The sequence below is a fragment of the Meles meles genome, chromosome 1, assembly GCF_922984935.1.
Source record: "Meles meles chromosome 1, mMelMel3.1 paternal haplotype, whole genome shotgun sequence".
In the NCBI taxonomy this organism is placed as follows: Eukaryota; Metazoa; Chordata; class Mammalia; order Carnivora; family Mustelidae; genus Meles; species Meles meles.
Genome location: NC_060066.1, coordinates 53697770 through 53719094, shown reverse-complemented (window position 1 = coordinate 53719094; position 21325 = coordinate 53697770). Strand labels below are relative to the sequence as shown.

Genomic DNA, 21325 nt, shown 5'->3' with positions numbered 1-21325 from the left:
CCCTTTGTTAGGGCTGTGAGGTGAATAATCCAGAAACATGGGTTCTGGTTCCAGGTCTGCCTAAAACCATCAGGGGGCTATGGAAGTGTAGTTTACCAATTTGGCCCCCATCTACACAATAAAGTGATAAGTCCAGGCAGTTCCTAAAATCCCTTCCTGGCCTAAACTTCATAAGGTTTGGTGCTAATAAAACAGAATATTCTCCTTTGCATTGACTTTTACTATGATGGTAGTGGTTATGTGTTTTCTGTAGAAAGAGCTTGCTAATATATTAGATTGTCAGTTATTGCTCTAGTTCCAGACCTGTGTATCATTCTTTTACACACAGTTGAGGTTCAACCTGTGAAACACACTCTGCCCCAACTAGTTTATTAAAAAAATTAATATTTTTCCTTTTGACCCCCTTCACCCATTTCTCCCAGTGGATAAAGGAGGTTAAAAGATTTTAAAAAGGTGGTGGTAGGGGGGACTGCAAACCATGTTCTAATGAAGCTTCTTTGTTAATTATAAGTTTGATCTAAGTATAAATTTTTATTAATAATCAAGACAGGAAATAAGTTTCTTACACACCAATTCTTATAAGATGGGAAAATGCTTAAGTTAGTACTTTCAATGGTTCTCATACTATTGGTTTTAAATTGCTGCACACTACTAATTTTAGACAATTGCCTTGGTGTGCAAGAAATTGAAAAACACTGAGAGACTCACAAAATAAATGGTTATGTTAGAAAATGTTCAGTGAAATTAGTATAGAAGTTTATTAACAAATTTTTATTTATAAAGTTCTATTCATATCAGTGGGTGATATAATAATTTAGATATTGAATTAAAAATTCTGAGCATTTAGGACAAAATTCTTTCTAAATACAATCATCATATACTACAAGCTAAATCTGAAATATGAATCATTCTAAACAGCCTCTAATGCCATTTGATTGCAAACTCTATCAGGGCATGGATTCTTTTGTTTTCTATTGTATCTCTAGCACCCTATAAAAAGATCTTTTTGTTGCTAATTTTAAAGATTTATGTGTTTATTTGAGAGACAGAGAGGGTACACACAAGCATGGTGGGGAGGGGCAGAGGGAGGGATAATCTCAAGCAGATTCCACACTGAGCCTAGAGCCCAGTGTGGGGCTCAACTCCACCACCTAGAGATCACGAGCCCAAGCTTACGACTTAAGCAGAGACCAAGGGTCAGATGCTCTACTGACTGTGTCACCCAGGCGCCTCCAAAAAGGATTTATAATTAATACTATTTTCCCAATATACTGCAGATCATGTTGAATATAAAGGATTGACATAATATGCTTAACGGAAAAAGAATCAACATGAAGTGCCTTTCTGAATGCATGAGAGGAGCCCTGAGTTCATTATAGCACCTTGCTTTCCACAGCTCTCAGTACACCAAGGTACAATATAACATAGGCATATAAAAACTGGAAACCAAAATTGTCAGTGCTTGTCCACAAGCTCTCTCATATTAACAGATGTAACATTTTACTTTGGAGTTTTATTTAAACAACCTCAGCAGTTTGGATCACAGTCTGGGGATGCTTAAGAGTTTCAGACTGAGTTTTTTTGTACTCTCTCATATGTCCGAGTGCAGATAACATTGTTCACGGCACTTTCCTAGAAGACAAAGGAACGATGAGACATTTCAGTATTGCTGGTGAAACTGATTTTAGAACAATGCAAACCAAGTACTATGCATACATACATTCTGTGAAAATCTTGAAAAGAGATCTATGTAGATAACTATAGATACCAACTGTTTGTTTGCTAGTTGATTTTGCTAACAAAATGGCAAATAATATATATGATACATGTGGTTATACATATATATGGTATATATAATGTGTGTGTGTGTGTGTGTGTGTGTGTGTGTGTGTGTGTGTATAGCGCAAGGCAAAGAGTATAAAATCTGAAGTCTTTGTTAAAACATTTTAAATGCCTCACCAGGGAATCAGTCAGATTCTGGACTCCCATTTTAGGGAAGGTTTTTAATCACTGCTTCAGTCTTGTTACTAGATATTGGTTTATTCAGGTTGTCAGTTTCTTTCTGCTTCAGTCTTGGAAGTTTATAGGTTTCCAGGAATGCATCCATTTCTTCTAGGTTGCTTAACTGATTGGCATACAACTGTTTTTTTTTTTTTTTTTAAGATTTTATTTATTTGGGGCGCCTGGGTGGCTCAGTGGGTTGGGCCGCTGCCTTCGGCTCGGGTCATGATCTCAGGGTCCTGGGATCGAGTCCCGCATTGGGCTCTCCGCTCAGCAGGGAGCCTGCTTCCCTCTCTCTCTCTCTCTCTGCCTGCCTCTCTATCTACTTGTGATCTCTCTCTGTCAAATAAATAAATAAAATATTTTTAAAAAAAGATTTTATTTATTTATTTGACAGACAGAAATCACAAGTAGGCAGAAAGGCAGGTGAGGGCAGGGGAGCAGGCTCCCTGCTGAGCAGAGAGCCTGATGAGGGGCTCGATCCCAGGAGCCCAGGATCATGACCTGAGCCGAAGGCAGAGGCTTTAACCCACTGAGCCACCCAGGCACCCTGAAATACAACTGTTGATAATAATTTCTGATAATGGTTTCTATTTCCTTGGTGTTAGTCGTAGTCTCCCCTTTCATTCATAATTTTATTAATTTGGGTCCTCTCTTTTCTTTTGGATTAGTTTGGCCAGTGGTTTATCAATCTTATTAATTCTTTCAAAGAAACAGCTTCTAGCATAAGAATACATGTAGGACATTAGAAGAAGGAAAGGAAAAGTGAGTTGGGGTAAATTGGAGGGGGAGACAAAGCATGAGAGACTGTGGACTCTGACAAACCAAGGGTTTTGGAGGGGAGGCAGTGGGTGAGGCTGGAGGGCACATATTGCATGGAGCACTGGGTGTGGTGCATAAACAATGAATCTTGGAACACCGAAAAAATAAAATAAAATAATAATAATAATAATAAAAACCCATGAAGACAGTCCTGCATTTTTTCTTAAGATTTTATTTATTTGACAGACAGACCACAAGCAGGCAGAGAGACAGGCAGAGAGAGAGGAGGAAGCAGGCTCCCTGCTGAGCAGAGAGTCCGATTCGATGCGGGGCTCGATCCCAGGACCCTGAGATCATGACCTGAGCCAAAGGCAGAGGCTTTAACCCACTGAGCCACCCAGGCACCCCCTGTCCTGCATTTTTGAAGGCAAGTAAACTCAGTCTTGGAGAGGATAAATGACTCATCTGAAGTCACAGAAGTACTGAATGGCAGGGATGGAAATGCACAAATTGGATTCTGAATCTACATTTTCCCTAATGAATTAAAAACATACCTGTGTGGTGATTAATGTCATTATAAGGAGCAATAAAATCTAGTATGCTTAGTCTTCCACTTATTACTTTATAAAGAAGTGTGCTCTTCATTGTTGGAAGGAAAACTATCCTTACATTAAGAAATGAAGATAGGTCTTTGTTTTTTTGGTTTTTTTTGACTTCACATAGTTCTCACATATTCCCTTAAAGCTATTTAACATTATGTCCAAAATTGCCATTTTATTCATTTTGGTGCAATTGAAGGTTTGGGAAGATGAATCATTGGCATATTTCCCTCCACTGTGTGACAGTGAGAAAGATGGGTTTTTAATCCCAGCACCACCATGTTTTTCTAGCTGAATATCCTTAGGTAAATCAGTGGCTGAATCTCAGTTTTCTCAACTATTAAATGGGCTAATTAGTCTTTTTTGTTGTTGTTGTTGTTGTTGTTCAGTGTTCTAAGATTCATTGTTTATGCACCACACCCAGTGCTCCATGCAATCCATGCCCTCTTAAATAACCACCACCAGGCTCACTCTCCCCACCCCTTTCCCTTCCACTACCCTCAGTTTGTTTCTCAGAGTCCACAGTCTCTCATGGTTCATCTCTCCTTCCGATTTCCCACAATTCACTTTTCCTTTTCTTCTCCTAATGTCCTCCATGTTATTTCTTATGCTCCACAAGTAAATGAAGCCATATGATAATTTACTTTCTCTGCTTAACTTATTTCACTCAGCATAATCTCCTCCACTCCCATCCATGTTGAAAAAAAGTTGGGTATTCATCCTTTCTGATGGAGCCATAATACTCCATTGTATATATGGACCATATCTTCTTCTTTATCCATTCATCCGTTGAAGGGCATCTTGGCTCTTTCCACAGTTTGGTGATCGTGGCCATTGCTGCCATGAACATTGGGGTACAGATGGCCCTTCTGTCTTCTGTTCACTACATCTGTCTTTGGGGTAAATACCTAGTAGTGCAATTGCAGGGTTGTAGGGTAGCTCTATTTTTAATTTCTTAAGGAATCTCCAAAGTGGTTTGCACCAACTTGCAGTCCCACCAACAGTGTAAGAGGGTTCCCCTTTCTCCACATCCTCTCCAACACATGTTGTTTAATTGAGGCCATTCTAACTGGTGTAAGGTGGTATCTCAATGTGGTTTTGAATTTCTAAATGGGCTAATTAGTCTTAACTCACAGGATTATTGTGAGGATTAGGTAAATAACATATGAAAGCATGCAAACACAGTAGCCACGGAAATGTTAGTTTTTAATTGTGTCAACTCATCCATACACTAAGGGGATAACACTTAAACTTTGCATTAGTTTAAACTTCCTTTTTACATGTTTGGTGTTGAGCTGGAAAACAGTGGGAAATTGATCCTGGTATGGAGCAAAGGATTAGCAACATCTCACAATCCCTGCTGAAATCTTCATTGCACAAACACATGCTTGTTTTGGCTTATGTGTAAGTCAAAGAATTAGGCAATACAACTGTTTTATTTTCTTTAGTGTTTTAGTTCCTCAACCCACATTTTATAATATTTAGGATCATGCATAAATGTTATATCTACTATATTTATCTGCCAGTGTTTCCCCCCATTCTTATAAAGCAAGAGAAAAAGAAAAATTACATTGACTTCTATTTTAGAATGACCTATTTGAATGATTTTATATATTAAGTATTAGAGCAGGTGACTAAAATAATGACAGTTCACTCACCACCACCATTTTCCCATCCACCAACTTTCTCCTTATGGTGTTTTCTTTGCCATCCCAGTCTTGAACCTGAATCAAAGAGTCTTTATCGAAGGTTACCACACTCTGAAAATGGATAAAACAGAATTCAGCTCAGATTGTCACATTTGAATACTAACGTTTTATCAAGTACCAAATTCTTCTCAGCTGTTGTGACATTCTCAGGTAGTTTTAGACTGGTGTTTACTTGTAAGTTTTACTTATATTTTAAGACTTCGTCAGCACTAAATTTGTTGGCTGATTCTTCTGGGGAGAGAAAGTTTTGTAAGAGTAAAAATATATTATCTTGAAGACTAAGTAAAATTCTCTTTTCTCTGAGAAATTAAGAGGGGTAGATATCCCATGCCCTCATTTCCTGTTTGCTCTCAACTCCACGCACAGAAACTTCTCCAACCTCACCACAATGTTGAATATGTATAGTAACTTAGAAAGCAACTCCTATTGTGTTAAGCCACTGGGGCCTGTGGTTAACTTGGTACTGAGGCATAATGTCACCTGTACTGGTCGATGTAGTTTTATTCATTCTAACTTTATGAATAGAAAACTGCTACAAAGTAGAAAGGCATAACTTTCATTTCTGAGAGAAGAATCTAAAGAAATGTTTCTCAATATGCATCTGCTACGCTTCTGCCTCAGCATTGTTAGAAATACAGTCTTCGGGTCCCTTCCCCAGACATTGGAACCTGTGGGGATAGGACCTACAAATCAGCATTTTTCACAAACATCACAGGAGACATGTATGCATATTAAAATTTAAGATCCTCAGACCTAGGTTTTAGCCCAATGTTTATCTAACACAGACTTGAGATGTGTTTGCTGTAATTGTTTCCTTACTTAGAATGATTTTAAATTAATTCTTTTTTTTAAGATTTTATTTATTTGTTTGACAGAGAGAGAGACAGAGAGAGAGATCACAAGCAGGCAGACAGGCAGGCAGAGAGAGAGGGGAGGGAAGCAGGCTCCCCATTGAGCAGAGAGCCTGATGTGGGCCTCGATCCCAGGACCCTGGGATCATGACCTGAGCCAAAGGCAGAGGCTTAACCCACTAAGCCACCCAGGTGGCCTCGAATTAACATTCTTATGAAATGTAACTGAAAGAGTGTTGAAGGCCTCACCTTGGTCTTATGGCCACCTGGTGTGGTTTCCTCAAACTCTTCTCCCAGTTTAAAGGAGACCTCATTATTTTTAAAGATGCTTTTGGTTTTTATAGTGATCATATCCTCCTGTGTACTGATGGTCACCGTGGGTTTTGCCAGACAGGCAAGTTTCCTGCTGGCTCTTCCTATTCCTGGAAACCAGATGAAAGGACACCATAGTTAAATCTGTTGCTGGCTTTTTAGAAACCCACGTTCGCTGCGTAATTCTTTACTAGCTAAGAGGTCTGCAAGTTAAGCAGATTTAATGAGGCATGAATTGAAGTAGCTGAAGCTTATAGCACCACCATTTTGTTAAAATAGATTATATCTTGCGGAAAAAAAAAATCAGTCTCTAATTTTGACTACTGGTTGTCATGTTTCTTTAGCCCAGTAGGTATTATTCCTGTTGGTTCATGAACCTCTTTGAAAATTTTATTAAAGCCCCTATTTTGAAAAAATATCTCCCTCTTTTATAAAATGCACTCATTTATACAGAGGAAATACTTGGGCATGGATTATTTAAGATCTTTATTCCTTTACTTATATTCTTGTATGTATGCACATGTAGAGTTGTTTTTTCCATTAAGTATTTTTTATTGTGCTAAAATACATACGACATAAAATTTATCATTTGAACCATTTTAAAGCATATAATTAGGTGGCATTAGGTATGTTCACAATATTATACAACCATCACCACTACATATAAAATTTTTTTAAATATAGATATTCTGTCATAACAATTGTTATTCAACCTACCTTTTCCCCTATCTCTATGTCTTTTCTGTGTCAGTACATATAATACAAATTTTGGTCATACTACATAATATTTTACAGAGTATATATATTTATTTCATCTGTCTCCCTACTGATGAACATGTAGTTTGTTTCCATGTTTTCTTATTACAAATAATGCTAGTGTGAGCATCCTTATGCACACAGCTTTGTGCATTACATGTAGGACTATTTTCTATAGAAATAGCGTCACATATACAATAGTTAAGTTAAATTTCTAAGAGAAGATAAAGAAACACTCTAATATGACTCATGAATTTATATTGTGAAACATGATAACAAGTTGGCAAGTATTAGATAATGATTACCAAAGATATTTATGCTCTAATCCCTAGAACCTGTGAATGTCACTTTACAGGCCAAAGGGGACTTTGTAGATATGGTTAACTCAAGAATCTTAAAATAGAGAGCTAATCAGCCATGTGGACCCTAAACGTAATCACAGTCTCATTATAAGAATCTTCCCTTATAAGAAAATAAAGAGTGAGATTAGACTACAGAAGAGGAGAAGGCAATGTTACAATAGGAATAGAGATTGGAGTACGGTGGACGGACACCACAGAAGGCCAGCAGTCATCTCAGCTGGAAAACAAGATCTAGTCTGAAAATCCTCTAAAGATATAAAGCAAATCCTTGAAAAAAAAAAAAGATTGTTTTTTAAAAATAATTATGGCTTTTTGCTTTAAATTTTTAATGGAAATAATATATATAATATGTAATAATACATAATATTATATTACTATAGTACATAATAATATAAATAATATAATAATATATACTGCATATGTGTTTCAGCCATGTAAACCCATGGTAAATTGTGTGAGAGCAAGGATTCTGTTCATTACAAACTAATTTTGCGTAGAACTGTATCTAGGTCCTGAACTAATGTTAATCATTTCTATGTGATTGTTTCTATGTTTCTATTGGAGGGAGGGGCCCAAGATAATGCTGATATACAGACCAAGTTTCTGTGCTAGCAAATCTCCCATTTTTACTAGCTATGATATGCAGGTAAAAATGGCTTACCCAGCTCTTTCATATATTTTTCAAAATTTTCACAAGAAATGGATTTCCATGTTCCCTGGAGCTGATCAACCATTCTGTCTAAATTTATCTTAAAGAAAAATAGCATCATTAGAAGAGTGTGTTATTGTTTCCTGAAATAGTGTTTGAACCTGTTTTTCATACAATTCCTGTGGGTAGTACAGAAAAGTCAGAGGGAAAAGTTAGGAATTCTAATCCTTGCCATCTTTTCTTAATATCATTTAGAGCAGGAAAACTCTCTCAAATGTAAGCTGGTCACCATGAAAATGGAAACAGTTTTTGGAAGGACCAGTTACAATTTTTCCAACTCTAATTTAAGATCAAAACTAGGTTTATAAATTCCAATTCCTTCCCTAAGAACAGCAACACACACACAGAGCACTGTGTAGGGGGTGAAACTAGGCAGCTATGGTTATGCCCTAGGACCCCTGTACTCCACATCTTTTTCTCTCTTTCTCTAACCAAGGGTTTTTAGAATAAGACAAATTATCAGCTGTTTAGAGATCTTATCACGCTCTCATTCTTGGTAAGTTGAACTAAAAACCAGAAAGATTTCATAGATTGTATTTGGCATTTGAACTAAACAGTTAAATTTAGTGAGGGCTAGAACAATCATTTTAAGCCATGTCATATAGAGCAGGAGAATGGAACATAGAAAAAGAAGGAAGGAAAGAGACTGTGTTCACACACACACACACACACACACACACACACACACGGCCTTGTTACTCTTGCTTTTCCAGATGTCAGCTCAATTTCCCATAAGCTTAGAGAGTCGTCATTGCCATGACAACACCAAGTATCTTCTTAGTAAATCCTCCTTAATTTAGGCTAGGTTCTGTTCCTTTCAGTCTTGACTGAAACACTCTGATGTCCACTGATATCTGTAAAGAATCAGAACAGAGGATAAGGAGTATAGTAGGAAATATACCAACTAGAGAAGAGATTTTCATGGTTAAAAGGCAAACACAGCCTTACACATGCCATCAGCTCTCAGAATATCATTGTTAATTCTAGGCAATGTTTGACGTCCATATGCTAACACAGAGTTATTAGGAAAAACTGAAATTATAAAATTATTTTAAGACAGTAAAGAAAAATAGCATTTTATAACAATTCCCATTAAGATGTTAAATTTCCAATATCTATAAATATCTGTAAAAGCATTTATCCAGGCCAATGATCTGACCGATAATTATTCAACTAACATTTATGGAGCACCTAGTATTATATGCCTAATAGGAGGCTAAGCAATTTTGCATATACCATTGACTTAATGTCCCAACTGTGGTTGAAAAGATACCATAGCTTATTTGATTCTTTTCCTTTCCTGTGTTAGGAAGTTTACTATTATGATTTTTTTTACATTAATGTGTACAATGTATAGTTACCCTCACTCAATTGAATAGCATGAGACTGAAGCCAAGTACTAAAGATACTAAAATTGGGCACTGAAGTTACTAAAATTCCTAGGATTTTTTTAAGGAAATGTCTGATGTGTTGCCTCATGTGTTGGATGCACACTGATACTCCAACATATGTAAATCAACTATGGGAACTCATCCCCTTGAAGAAGATGGCGTATTAGGAGTTTAGTATTGGTCTCTATTGCTGGCAGGTTAGACTTTCAGAAAAGTGTCATAAAATAGAGCCCAGGCATGGCCTCTGCCTCTGCCCCTGTTGTTCCTCTGTTCATGTGCTCATCATGTCAATTCAAAGACCGGCTAATGTGTACTGGTTTAGTCATATGTCCTCTTGGTTGCTCACTCTCTTATCTGTGATGGATCCTTCTGCTGTCCATTACTATGTGAGTCAAAAGTCTTCACACACTATGCCCTTTCCCTCCAGTATATCCACATTTCTTGATGCCAAACTCCCTTGTCTTCAATTTTTCAGTCCTCTTCCTTCCAAACCCCTGACCACACCATAGGAATATTCCCTCCACCCATGAGGAAGTCTTCATCTCAGACCACTGCTCCCTCCACATAAATGAGGAATAGGCGCACCACTCTGAGCTTTGTCCATTGGGACGGCTTTTCCTCACCACTGTTCTCAATTCCCCTCCCACCCCAGTGGTAATTAAACCACAGCCTGTTTTTAACTTCTGTCCACACACTAAGCAGACCTGCCCATAAAACCTGTTCAAGCTCTTTCTAGTCCTTCAGCTGGTGACAGCCCCCCATAAAGTCGAGGAATGATCTGAGGGAGGGCTGCTGGTAAACCCGTGGTGAGTGACATGAGGAACCGGGCTACCTGCTCATGCAGTTACTTCATGCCTTCTGGTCTTGCTTAGCCCTAATACCAGATGCACAGTTTTGATCTTATTTTGGAATGCTGGGCCTGCCTGCGTCTGTGACTCTGTGGTTCTGATAGAACCCAGCTCATAATGGACAGTTCCAGACACGTGGTTAGTTGGCATCTTATAATCAAGAGTTCTGTCTCTACTGGTCCCCAGTAACACACCAGGAATGCTTTCAAAAGCACACAAGTTTCTATTGCAGGTGGCATGGTCTTGCTCCAAAACCCCAGAGGTCTGTGCTGTGAGGCTTCCACTGTGGCTTCATCTCTCCACCACGCTGCATATCTTCACATCCCAATACCTCTAGTGGCTTAGAGTTTGCCAGATCATATGACCCAAGCGCAGGGCTGCTTGTACTGTAATTCTGACTTCGTGCTCCGGGCCTCATTCAAAGCAGGGAGCTATTCCTATCACCAAATATATGGGTCGGAGCACATTCCTAGATGTGGAATATGTTGCGAACATCAGCCAAATGATCCTACCAGGAATTTCGTTTCCTTCTTCCTGGTACAAAGGCAAGATGCAGCAACTTTTCTTCTAGAAGAGAGGTCCTCTCTTGCCCTTGACCCACCTGAATCCTAAATACTTTACAAGAATGAAATTTCACTCAATTGTCACCAACTTAAAACTCCCATACTCTGCAGGGCATATGTCCTACCAACACCTCCAGGATGCTGGCCGTTCTTGCTCATCCTCCTGATCACATGATGTGTAGCAGGTCCAGACAACTCAGATCTCATCTCATCGTGTTATAACAGCAGAAAGGAATGTAGGCCCCTAACCTGTAAATGTATGTTGTTCCATGTAAATGCAGTTTCTATTCCTTTTTCTGATCTTGTCTGATTGGGATAGAAAAGAATGCCATAACATTGTACTTGAAGCCATATTAATCTGCTCCAGCAAAGATAACATATCTGGCACAGCAGCTGAGACTGGAGTTATTATATGAGTTTTCAGTAGCCTACAGTCATTCTCCAAGGTTCAGTTGGTTCTGCAATGGTCAGATTGGTAAATTAAATGGAGCTGTGGTATGGACCACCCCACCGCCACCCCTGTATTCTTAAGATCCTTTAGAGCAGCATTCATTTCTGCCATTCCTCCCCATCATCACCACCAAATACAGTGGGTTTTGATGTACCATCCTAGCCAGGACTGGCATAAGAATGGGGGACAGAGGGGATGGGTGTGTAGAGATACAGTGTTATAAGCTCCCACTTCACCTTCCCCAGTGTGATAGCTCCCATTTGGTTTGAATGAGAAGAAATCAAGGTGGGGTTCCTTCAACAGCCAAATATATCAATTCCAATCATATATTTGGAGACCAGAGAGTTGACCACTGGATGGGTCCACAGACTTACTGGACCTTCTGAGAGCCAGACTTGGGCCATGGTTCTGTTTATCTCAGAGCCTGTCCCCTCTATCCCTTCATTCTACCATGATGCTTTGAAATCCTATGAGTCAATGTTAATTCAGACACAGTACCCTCAAAATATTTGGATATTCCTCTTTCTATAGTGTGTATTTTCTCAATACCATAAGTCTCTCTTGAGGAAACTTGGGGTAATTAACACAGTATACTTTTGTCATGGTATTTCAAAATTCTTCTTCCTGTGGACTTAGCCAACTCTTCAGCCAATGGTTTCTGGGCCTGAAAACTGGCTGAGTTCTGGGACATGGCCAAAAGATCAAGAAGTTTTATTGAGATGGCCACCCTTAATCTGCTGTTCATATATTCTTGCCTTCTTTTGGTTGATGTATTAAGCAACACCCTCACTGGCTATTCATCTATTTTACCTTTAGGGATATAATGTTCTCCTAATCATCTCCACATCTCCTTGCAGGTCAAGCCCATTAGGGTGCCCTTCAACGTTGCCTGTTGGTATGGTCATTGTAACCCCCTGACTCTGGCAATTAAGTGTTGCCATCTGGTCCCTGTTGCTTCAGAGTCTCATCATTGCCATTGCTCAATGAGCCATCTGATAGTGATAGATAGAGATAGAGATAGGTATGGATGATGCATTTAGATCTCTATTGTCTTTCTACAGAAAGGTATTGTGGCTATACTGAGCCATAACAAAAGTAAAGATCTCATAAATTTTGCATAGAAAAAGAGAGAGGAGAGTCCCACCATACAAGAGTTACATACAGGTTTCAGCATATGGAACTTGTGTTATTTTAACTAAACAATTTGAAGTGTACTAGAGCTGGACAAGGCTTAGTGGGCACTCTGCAGAGACTGGCATGCTAGGAACACTCAAGCCTTACTCATTTGTTATTCATTCAATAAACTTTGAGTAGCTACTAAATAAAAGACCCCCATGCTAGGCTCTGATGTATAATAGGGAATGAAAGAGACTTCTAAAATGTTTCCAACATCATGAAAGAGAATCTGAAATTGTGCTAAATTCCCTAGTGTTTCCATATGTATAGATATAGATACAGATATATCTATATCTATAGATATAGATACAGATATATCTATATCTATAGATATATATCTGTATCTATATCTGTATCTATATCTGTATCTATATCTATATCTATATCTATATCTATATCTATATCTATCTGCATAGTAGAAACTGGAGAACTGGTTGATATTTTAGACCAGAGGTCAGCAAACCATGATCTGGGTACTAATTCCAGCCAGCACATGTAGATAAAGTATTATTGGAACACGGCCACACTTATTCCTTTGAATACCATCTAAGGCTGTTTTCACATGACAGTAGCAGAGTTGAGTAGTTGTGACAGATAGCCCATGGTTCACAAAGCCTAAAATGTTTATTATTAGACTCTTTACAGAAAAATGTTTGCTGGCCCCCATTTTAGAGTCTCATGTTTGATTATCTAAAACTCGGGATCCTAACAACTACTGGGTTTGTACACTTTCTGTTCTTAGGAGAGAGAAACAGTGGATAAAATTTTTTCTTCCATAGCTTTTTCATCAAGAAAAGACATTCTTGTAATTATGTCATGGGCAAGGCCAACAGTAAATGTAACTTAAGAAGCTAAGCTCTGGCATTTCATAAAAGTTACATGACAGAGCGATGGCTATCAGTCAAATATAGATGAAATATATTTAAAAATTGCTCTGAGTGCTGCAAGGCAGATAGACATAAGAATTAAATTGATTAGGAGAGAAACAGGGTAAAAAAGCTGTCCTGCTGTCTGCTCTCTCTGCCTGGTCCTGAGTTTAAGCTCCAGGGTCTAATGAACTGTTAAACTCCAAGGCTTACTTCAGAAGTGGCCCTGGCTCTCCCACCCTGTTAGTCGCCTTAGTGATGTTAAGCTCTCAGATTTTTCATGCACTTCTAATGCACTTAGATTAAAATCACACTGGAAGAAAAAATATCTTTAATGACTTTTTAAAGGAAAGTGTATTGGAGATAGGAGACATCCACTACAAAATTTTCAGTGTGGTGGTAAATAGAAATCAATACTCTACAGTTGCCTCTCTTGTTATATTGTTTGGGCTTTGTAGGGTATTAACGAGACTTAGGAAGAGTGCAGCCTTTCCTGGTCATCCCTCAGTAGGTGCTAGTTGAGGACAATGGGAAAAGGCTAACACGGTAGCCATCCATGAGACTCAGGGTGTTTTTGCATCACCCCCACTGTTCACAGGAGCAGCTGGAGGTGAGCAGCAAATAGGAAACTGGGACCCAATGGCTGGATGAGACTCATGGACACCCAACCAAGCAACAACAAGACATGTGCTCCATATCAATGTTTTTCACACATTTGTTTAATATTTTTTAGTAGGAAAGAGAGCAGGTTGAATTGTGTCCCCCAAAAAGATATGTCCAAGTCTTAACCCCTAGGGTACTTGTGAATGTGACCTTGTTTGGAAACAGGGTCTTTGTAGATGTAATGCAATTAAGGATCTCAAAATGAGATCATTCTGGATTTAAGGGGTTCCCAAAATCCAATGACATGTAAGAGAAGATGAGAGATTTGAGACACAAAGACAAAGGACAAGCCCAAGAGAAGACCAACCAAAACAGAAACTGAAGGGCAGCCATAAACCAAGGGAAAAATACCAAGTGCCTCCAGCAGCCACCAAAAGCTAGGAGAGAGGCATGGAAGAGATTCCTCCGCAGGGCCTCCAGAAGGTTTCCAACACCTTAATTTCACACCTTAATTTCTGGCCTTTAAAACTATAAGCTCATAATAAATAATAATAATAAATCATAAATTTCTGTCATTTGAAGCTACTAAATTAGGATAATTTGTAATGGCAGCCCTATGAAACTACTAAAGGGAGAAACTATTTTTTTCCTTTTTTTTTTTTTAACACATAAAGTATTATTTGCTTCAGGGGCATAGGTCTGTAAATCATCAGTCTTACACAATTCACAGCACTCACCACAGCATATACCCTCACCGTTGTCCATCCCGCAGCCACCCTATCCCTTCACCGCCCCCCCCATCCCCCAGCAACCCTCGGTTTGTTTTCTGAGATTAATAGTCTCTTATGGTTTGTCTCCCTCCTTGGTCCCACCAATTTTTAAAAATCTTAGGTTACTTTATGTTTAAAAGAAGGACTTTATTTCATTGTGTAAAATAGCATTTAAACTTATTAAGAATTATCTTTATTTCACTGGATTTTTTTCTGGGTCAATCAAAAATTATCATCATAGTTACCAAGAATAGAGGTAATTTTTGTAGATAATAGTAACAGTAAGCAATTATGATAATATAATAAAAGTAATAGTAATAGTATAACTACATAATAAAATTAAATAAATTTTTTTTCTGAAATTCATATAAGAAAAACACTTTCCCTGTTTCTCTAGTTTTTTATGCTCTCCTCTTTCCCTTCCAGTTTTCTTTTGAAATACTGAGAATCCTGCAACTTCTTTGGGATGAATATTGAAGGATTTAAGATTTAGACAATATAATAAACTATTTGATACTGGTAAGTAGTACTATGTCATGCTTTATTCTGTTTCAGAATTTCAGCAGATTGCTAACTTCAGGCTGGTCTTGAGGTTGAGTGCTGTCTGCTTCTGAACAATCATGTGATTCAGACCAATCAAAATAACAGGAAGACTTCCTGGAGGGATGAGTAAGACTATAAGGTCAGGGCCAGGCAGGCAGAGCGCCTGTGATTCAGATCCTGCTGTGTTCCCAGGCTCTCCTGCCCTTCTCTTCCCACAGTTAGAGCTGTTTGAACCCCACCTGCTGCCTTAGCATTGTCCTGAAGCCGCCCCAGTTACACATCCACCAGATTATTATAAATTAGCATTAATCCCAGTGGTTCCCAAGCTTGACTTGCATTTGTAAAAATGCCAACCCATGTGTTCACCCTAGATTTCTCAACCAGAATTGCCAAGGACCGGACTTGGCAATATGAATTTTTAGAATGTCTCCTAGGTGATTCTTCATCTAAGGCTCAGTAATGAAAGACATGCACTGGACCAGTGGTTCTCAAAGTGTGATTCCTGAACCAAAACATCACCATCACTTGCGACCCGTTTAGAAATGCAAATTCTTGACCTCCACTACACCTTCCCCGCCAAGACTTGCTGAATCAGAAACTCTGAGGAAGGAGTCTGTTAACCTGTGTTTTAACAAGCCCAATGGGTGATTTGAGTTTGAAAACCACAGCCCACACTTAAACTCACTTCCAAAGAAGAAACTATGTAACAGTAGAAATAGTAATTTTAGAAACTTGGAGGCCATCATCTTAACCAAGGGATCAAGTCTAAATCACCTGTGTTAAGTCATACTGATGTCATGTGCCCCCTGATATGATGCAGTGAGCAGGCACTTAATCTCTGTGGTTTTCTTCCTAAGCACCCATACCCCAAACCTAGTCATGGGAAAGCATGAGACATGTGAAGACAACATTGGGAGACATTCTTCAAAACTGTAAGGTCTTGAATAACAAGGAAAAACTGGGAAACTGGCACAGATTGAAGGAAACTAAGGAGACATAATGACTAAAAGCAATATGAGGTCCTACCAGATCCTAGAACAGAAAAGGACATTGATGGAAAAACTGGAGAAGTTTGAATTGTTGACAGTTTAGTGGCTAGTGTCATAACAACCTTCATTTCTTACTTTTGGCAAATGTCCACTATAATGTAAGATGTTAACATTTGGGGAAGTTGGAGGAATGGTATATAGGAACTCCCTGTACTGTATTTGAAGCTTCTCTATAAATCTAAAATTATTGAAAAAAAAAAGTTAAATGTAAAAATAAATTTAAAAAATAAAACAAAAAATATTGTCCACAGATCAATAGACCTGACTCACCTAAAAGCTTATTAGTAATGCAGATTATTAGAATTCACTCCAAATCTGTTAATTCAGAATCTGCATTTTTCAAAAGATACTTAGATGAAACACTTAATGTACAATAAAATTTGAAAATCCTGCTCTTTACCACCAGCCTGGGATTTAGCATCAGCTCAACCTTGTCCAGGCTAGAAATGTGAACTAGTTTTGAAGATTTTTATTTATTTATTTGACATACAGAGATCACAAGCAGGCAGAGAGGTAGGCAGGAGCGGGGGAAGCAGGCTCCCTGCTGAGCAGAGAGCCTGATGGGGGACTTGATCTCAGGACCTTGAGATCATGACCTGAGCTGAAGGCAGAGGCTTAACCCACTGAGCCACCCAGGCACTCTGTGAACCAGTTTTGATTAAGCAGCTACCTTCTTCTTAAGACCTTAGTATCAGTTTTGAATCTAATTCACATGGCTAAACTTCTGTGCACCTCCTTAGGGCTCAGTCGTTACATAGTAACATCTTCAAAAAGGCTCAAACCCTATCTTGTGTCTGTGCTACATTTTCTCCCTTAAAGGCAGGAAGGAGTCTTGCGTTTGGTCCTTAATTCTGTGCATGGGTCCCTGTTACCTGCCACAGACTTCCCTCTTGCTGAAAGTCAATTTGCCTGGCATTCTAAGTGCTGCCTCCTAGGACTCTCCTGTCATATCTTTCAAGGCACCTCCCATGCAGTTGTCACTATAAACTCCAATGTTGTAGTCTATTTGCCAGATTCAACCATGCCTGGAAATACCTAGAGATAGGACAGCATGTGGTGAATTTGGTTCTCTATCAAACAGCTCAACAAAAAGGACAGAACTTCCAGAGAAAAAAAAAAAAAAGAAAGAAAAAAAAAGTCAGTAGAATGTGTGGATCAGATAGGTAGGAGCTACTAAAGGCCTAGGAATAAAACTAGGAGGTAAATAATTTCCTCTATACCCAGGCTTTTTTACTTTTGTGTCACTGAAGTCTCAGAAATAAGGATTTACTGATTCTATAAAGACAGTTTCTTGATGGGGTATTATTTATAAAATCCAATTAGAATGGTGAAAATGACCATTCCCCAGACATAATGGCATTAATCTTCTCTTGAAGAAAAGGATTGAAATGAATTGCTGACGGTGAAAAGTCAGGAGAGAGGTGCCTGGGTGGCTCGATTTGTTGAGCATCTGACTCTTGATCTCAGTGCAGATCTGGATCCCAGGGTCATGAAGCCAAGCCCCACATTGGATTCCATGCTGGGCAGGAAGCCAACTTAAAAAAAATAATAAAATAAAAGGAGAAATTAATCCTTGAAAACCTGACTGGTCTGCCAAGGGCGACTAGAGCTTCTTGCTCTTTGTAGGGAAGCACTGGGCACTCATCTTGAGGCATCATTGCAAGTGCCAACCTCAGGAAACATTGCCTGAACTGAATCATGGTACATGGATTTTTCAGGGAAGAGTTGCACCAGCACCCAAGTGATTTGAGAGCAGCTGAAATAAGCCCAAAATGACCTAAAAGTTAGAACCAACCTGGTGAGTGAGGTGTAAGGAGAAGTTTATGGGATTCTATGCCTCACTGAGCCATAAAATAGCTCTGGGTCGAGCTGGATGCTCCCACAAGTCTACAGGGGGCAGGTTAAGTTATGGATGCCTGATATGCACCTCTGGGCATGTTGCCTGTGCCCAGGGAGCAGTAACCTGGGGATTATGCTTTTGAGCCAACACACCAGACTTTACAAATGCACCCATTTCTAACCCTTTTGTGTCTTATTTCTTTTAATCTTCACTTTTGAAAAACTCTAATCTTGTTGTTAATGAAGTAAGAAAGAAGAAGATATTTTCCCACCTTGTGATCAGGATAGACAGGAAATTATTATCTTTCCCAACACTGGTGACTGAAGAAGTTTCACAACCAGGCAAGGAGGGAGCAGGGCTGCCCGAGACACCCCTTGCTGCAGTGGAGAAGGCCAGGTGCAAGGTGTAAGGTGGACACGTTGACTTTAGTATCAACTGTAGGAAGAAAATCTACTATTCTGTCAAAATCATCTATGGAATAATCTAATATCATCTCCAGTTAAGTTAGCCAACTTCAAAATTTTGACACTCTAGAGTCTAAAATTGCAATGAAATATTCAGTAATTTTAAAAAAGTCATAGAAGGCAGAACATTTGTATCTTTGGCTTTGTGATCAGAAGTGTGCATTATGAAACTAATTAGCTCTAGGCTAGGCGGTATGTGAGTAATTTATTCTTCTCATATTAACATCAACTGTGAAATCTAAAGTGAGTGATGACATTCCAGGAACAATTGCATGTAATAATTCTTTAGCAGGTTTGGGCAATGCAGATTAGTTATCATAAGGGAAAACGTCATCTCACGCTATTTTAATGATGATGATGGCTCCATGGAAAAGAACTTAGGGGAGAATGAGTTTAGTGTCTGGGTTCCGGTTCAAGTCAAAGTGAAAATGAAAAGCAAACACTATTTTGAAATTAATTTAGGAGATTATTGGTAACATATGAGAAATTATGTTTCGGGGTTGTCTAGAAACAAATACCAACAATTTTGAAAAGCAATGAGATTTGCTCATTCATTTATGTATGGGTATACAAAGTTACTTACATTCTGATCAAAAATATGAAAAAATTGCATAATTAAATGACCGGAATTAAGTGCACTAAGTTGATTGTGTGAGATGATAGATCTATGGGCAAGTTAAATTTTTTCTTACCAGTTTTCAGTAATTTCAATTTTTCTGGAATTGTTCTATAATTAAAAGAATAAATTCCATTTTAAAAGAAAACCATAAAGGGGCAAATACTACATGATTCTACTCATATGAAGTAGCTAAAGTGGTCAAAAATCATAGAAATAAATAGGTGGTTACCAGAAGCTGGGGGGTGAAGGAGAGTTTCAGTGTCTAGGAACATGGGTATAGAGTTTCAGTTTTGTAAGGTGAGAAGGTTCTGGAGAGCTGCTGCACAACAATGCAAATACACTGGACCCTATGGAACTATCCACTTACAAATGGTTAAGACAATAAATTTGTGGTATGTCTAAATAACCTCAATACAGTATGTAAAATCATACAGAAGTGATAAAATTTTAAAAATAAAATATATTTGGGGCACTTGGGTGGCTCAGTGGGTTAAAGCCTCTGCCTTCAGCTCAGGTCATGATCCCAGGGTCCTGGGATCGAGCCCTGCATTGGGCTCTCTGCTCAGCAGGAAGCCTGCTTCCCTTCCTCTCTCTGCCTGCCTCACTGCCTACTTGTGATCTCTGTCTGTCAAATAAATAAATAAATAAATAATAAAATAAAATATATTCATTGAGGATTTGTGAGACTGAGCAGATATGGGAGTTAAAGTCAGAAATTAGCCTGGGAGCATGGGTGGCTCAGTCGGTTAAGCGTCTGCCTTCAGCTCAGGTCATGACCTGGGGGTCATGACCCCAGGGTCATGGGATCAAGTGCTCCACCAGGCTCTCTGCTCAGCGGGGTGCCTGGAGCGGGGATCCTGCTTCTCCCTCTCCCTCTGCCTGCTGCTCTACCTACTTGTGCTCTATCTCTCTGCCAAGTAAATAAATTTTTTTAAAAATCTTAAAAAAAAATAAAACACTTAAAAAAAAAGAAATTATTCCAAAGTGAACTCCTGAAGCACATCATGCAAAATATAGAGTATACAGGAGGAGAAGCAGTTTTGTAAAGAAAAAGGAGATATGCATTCAACTTCAATAACCAGTGTCTGTAGGATAGCCAGTTTAAAGTGTGTGTTGGGAATTTGGATACACAGTTGGAGCACGGGAAATAAAGATTGGAATCAGGGGGAAAAAGAGAGAAAGAGACCCAGTGATCAGATAAGGAAGAGGACATTCAAGATTAGAGTGTAAAATAAGAGGAATAGGTGCAGAGCTATATGAAAAACTAACATACAACAACCAGTGAGGTGACTAAGAAAGGGGGACTGTCTGAGTTTCCCAAGGCTACCATAACAAATCACCACAAATGGACGACTTATTATCACAGAAATGTATTCTTTCATAGTTCTGGAAGCTAGAATTCTGAAATGAAGATGTCAGCAAGACCATTGCCCTCCACAGGCTCTAGTAGGGAATCCTTTCTTGCCTCTTGAAGCTTCTGGTGGCCTCAGCATTCCTAGGCTTGTGGCCACATCCTTCCATCTCTGCCTCCAGCATTGCATGGCCTCTTCCCCTATGTGCCTGTCTTTTCCTCTTCTATCTCTGATAAGGAAATTTCTCACTGGATCTAGAGCTCACCTTGGTAATCTACGGTAATATCTCAACTCAAAATCTTTAGCTACATAGGCAAAACCCTTTTTCCAATAAGATCACATTCTCAGGCTCCAGGGATTAGGATGTGAATGTATCTCTTGGGGAGCCACCATTCAACCTACTCTAGAAAGAAGGTCTGAAAATTGTAAGGACTGTGGGGAAAAGAATCTCTATGTGGTTCGGGCAATGAGAAGACTTATGCTGAAAAAATAAAACAAAAAATGACCTGCTTAATTTTGTGTAACATATCTTTCCCCAAATGCATTTGGCATTCTCTTCTAGTGTGAATACAAAGCTGAATAAGATCCAATTCCAGCCTTCATGAAGTCCAGTGGGGAGAGAGAAGCATATAATCAAAATAATTGTAATGCACGGTTTAAGGACTACAATAGAAAAATGTTCGGAGTATTCTAGAAGCCCAGTGAGAGAAGAAAGTAATTTCTGAAAGG

General features: G+C 38.9%; 1 protein-coding gene across 1 annotated transcript; it reads right to left on the bottom strand.

Moving 5' to 3' along the window:
* Window positions 1–1566: 1566 nt before the first annotated feature.
* On the bottom strand, window positions 1567–8086 carry FABP12 (fatty acid binding protein 12). Its single transcript, XM_045980953.1, has 4 exons — window positions 8014–8086; window positions 6172–6344; window positions 5021–5122; window positions 1567–1632 (listed from the first exon to the last, which is right to left on the bottom strand). Exons 1-4 carry the CDS (start codon window positions 8084–8086, stop codon window positions 1567–1569), a joined length of 414 nt encoding a protein of 137 aa, XP_045836909.1.
* Window positions 8087–21325: the final 13239 nt, after the last annotated feature.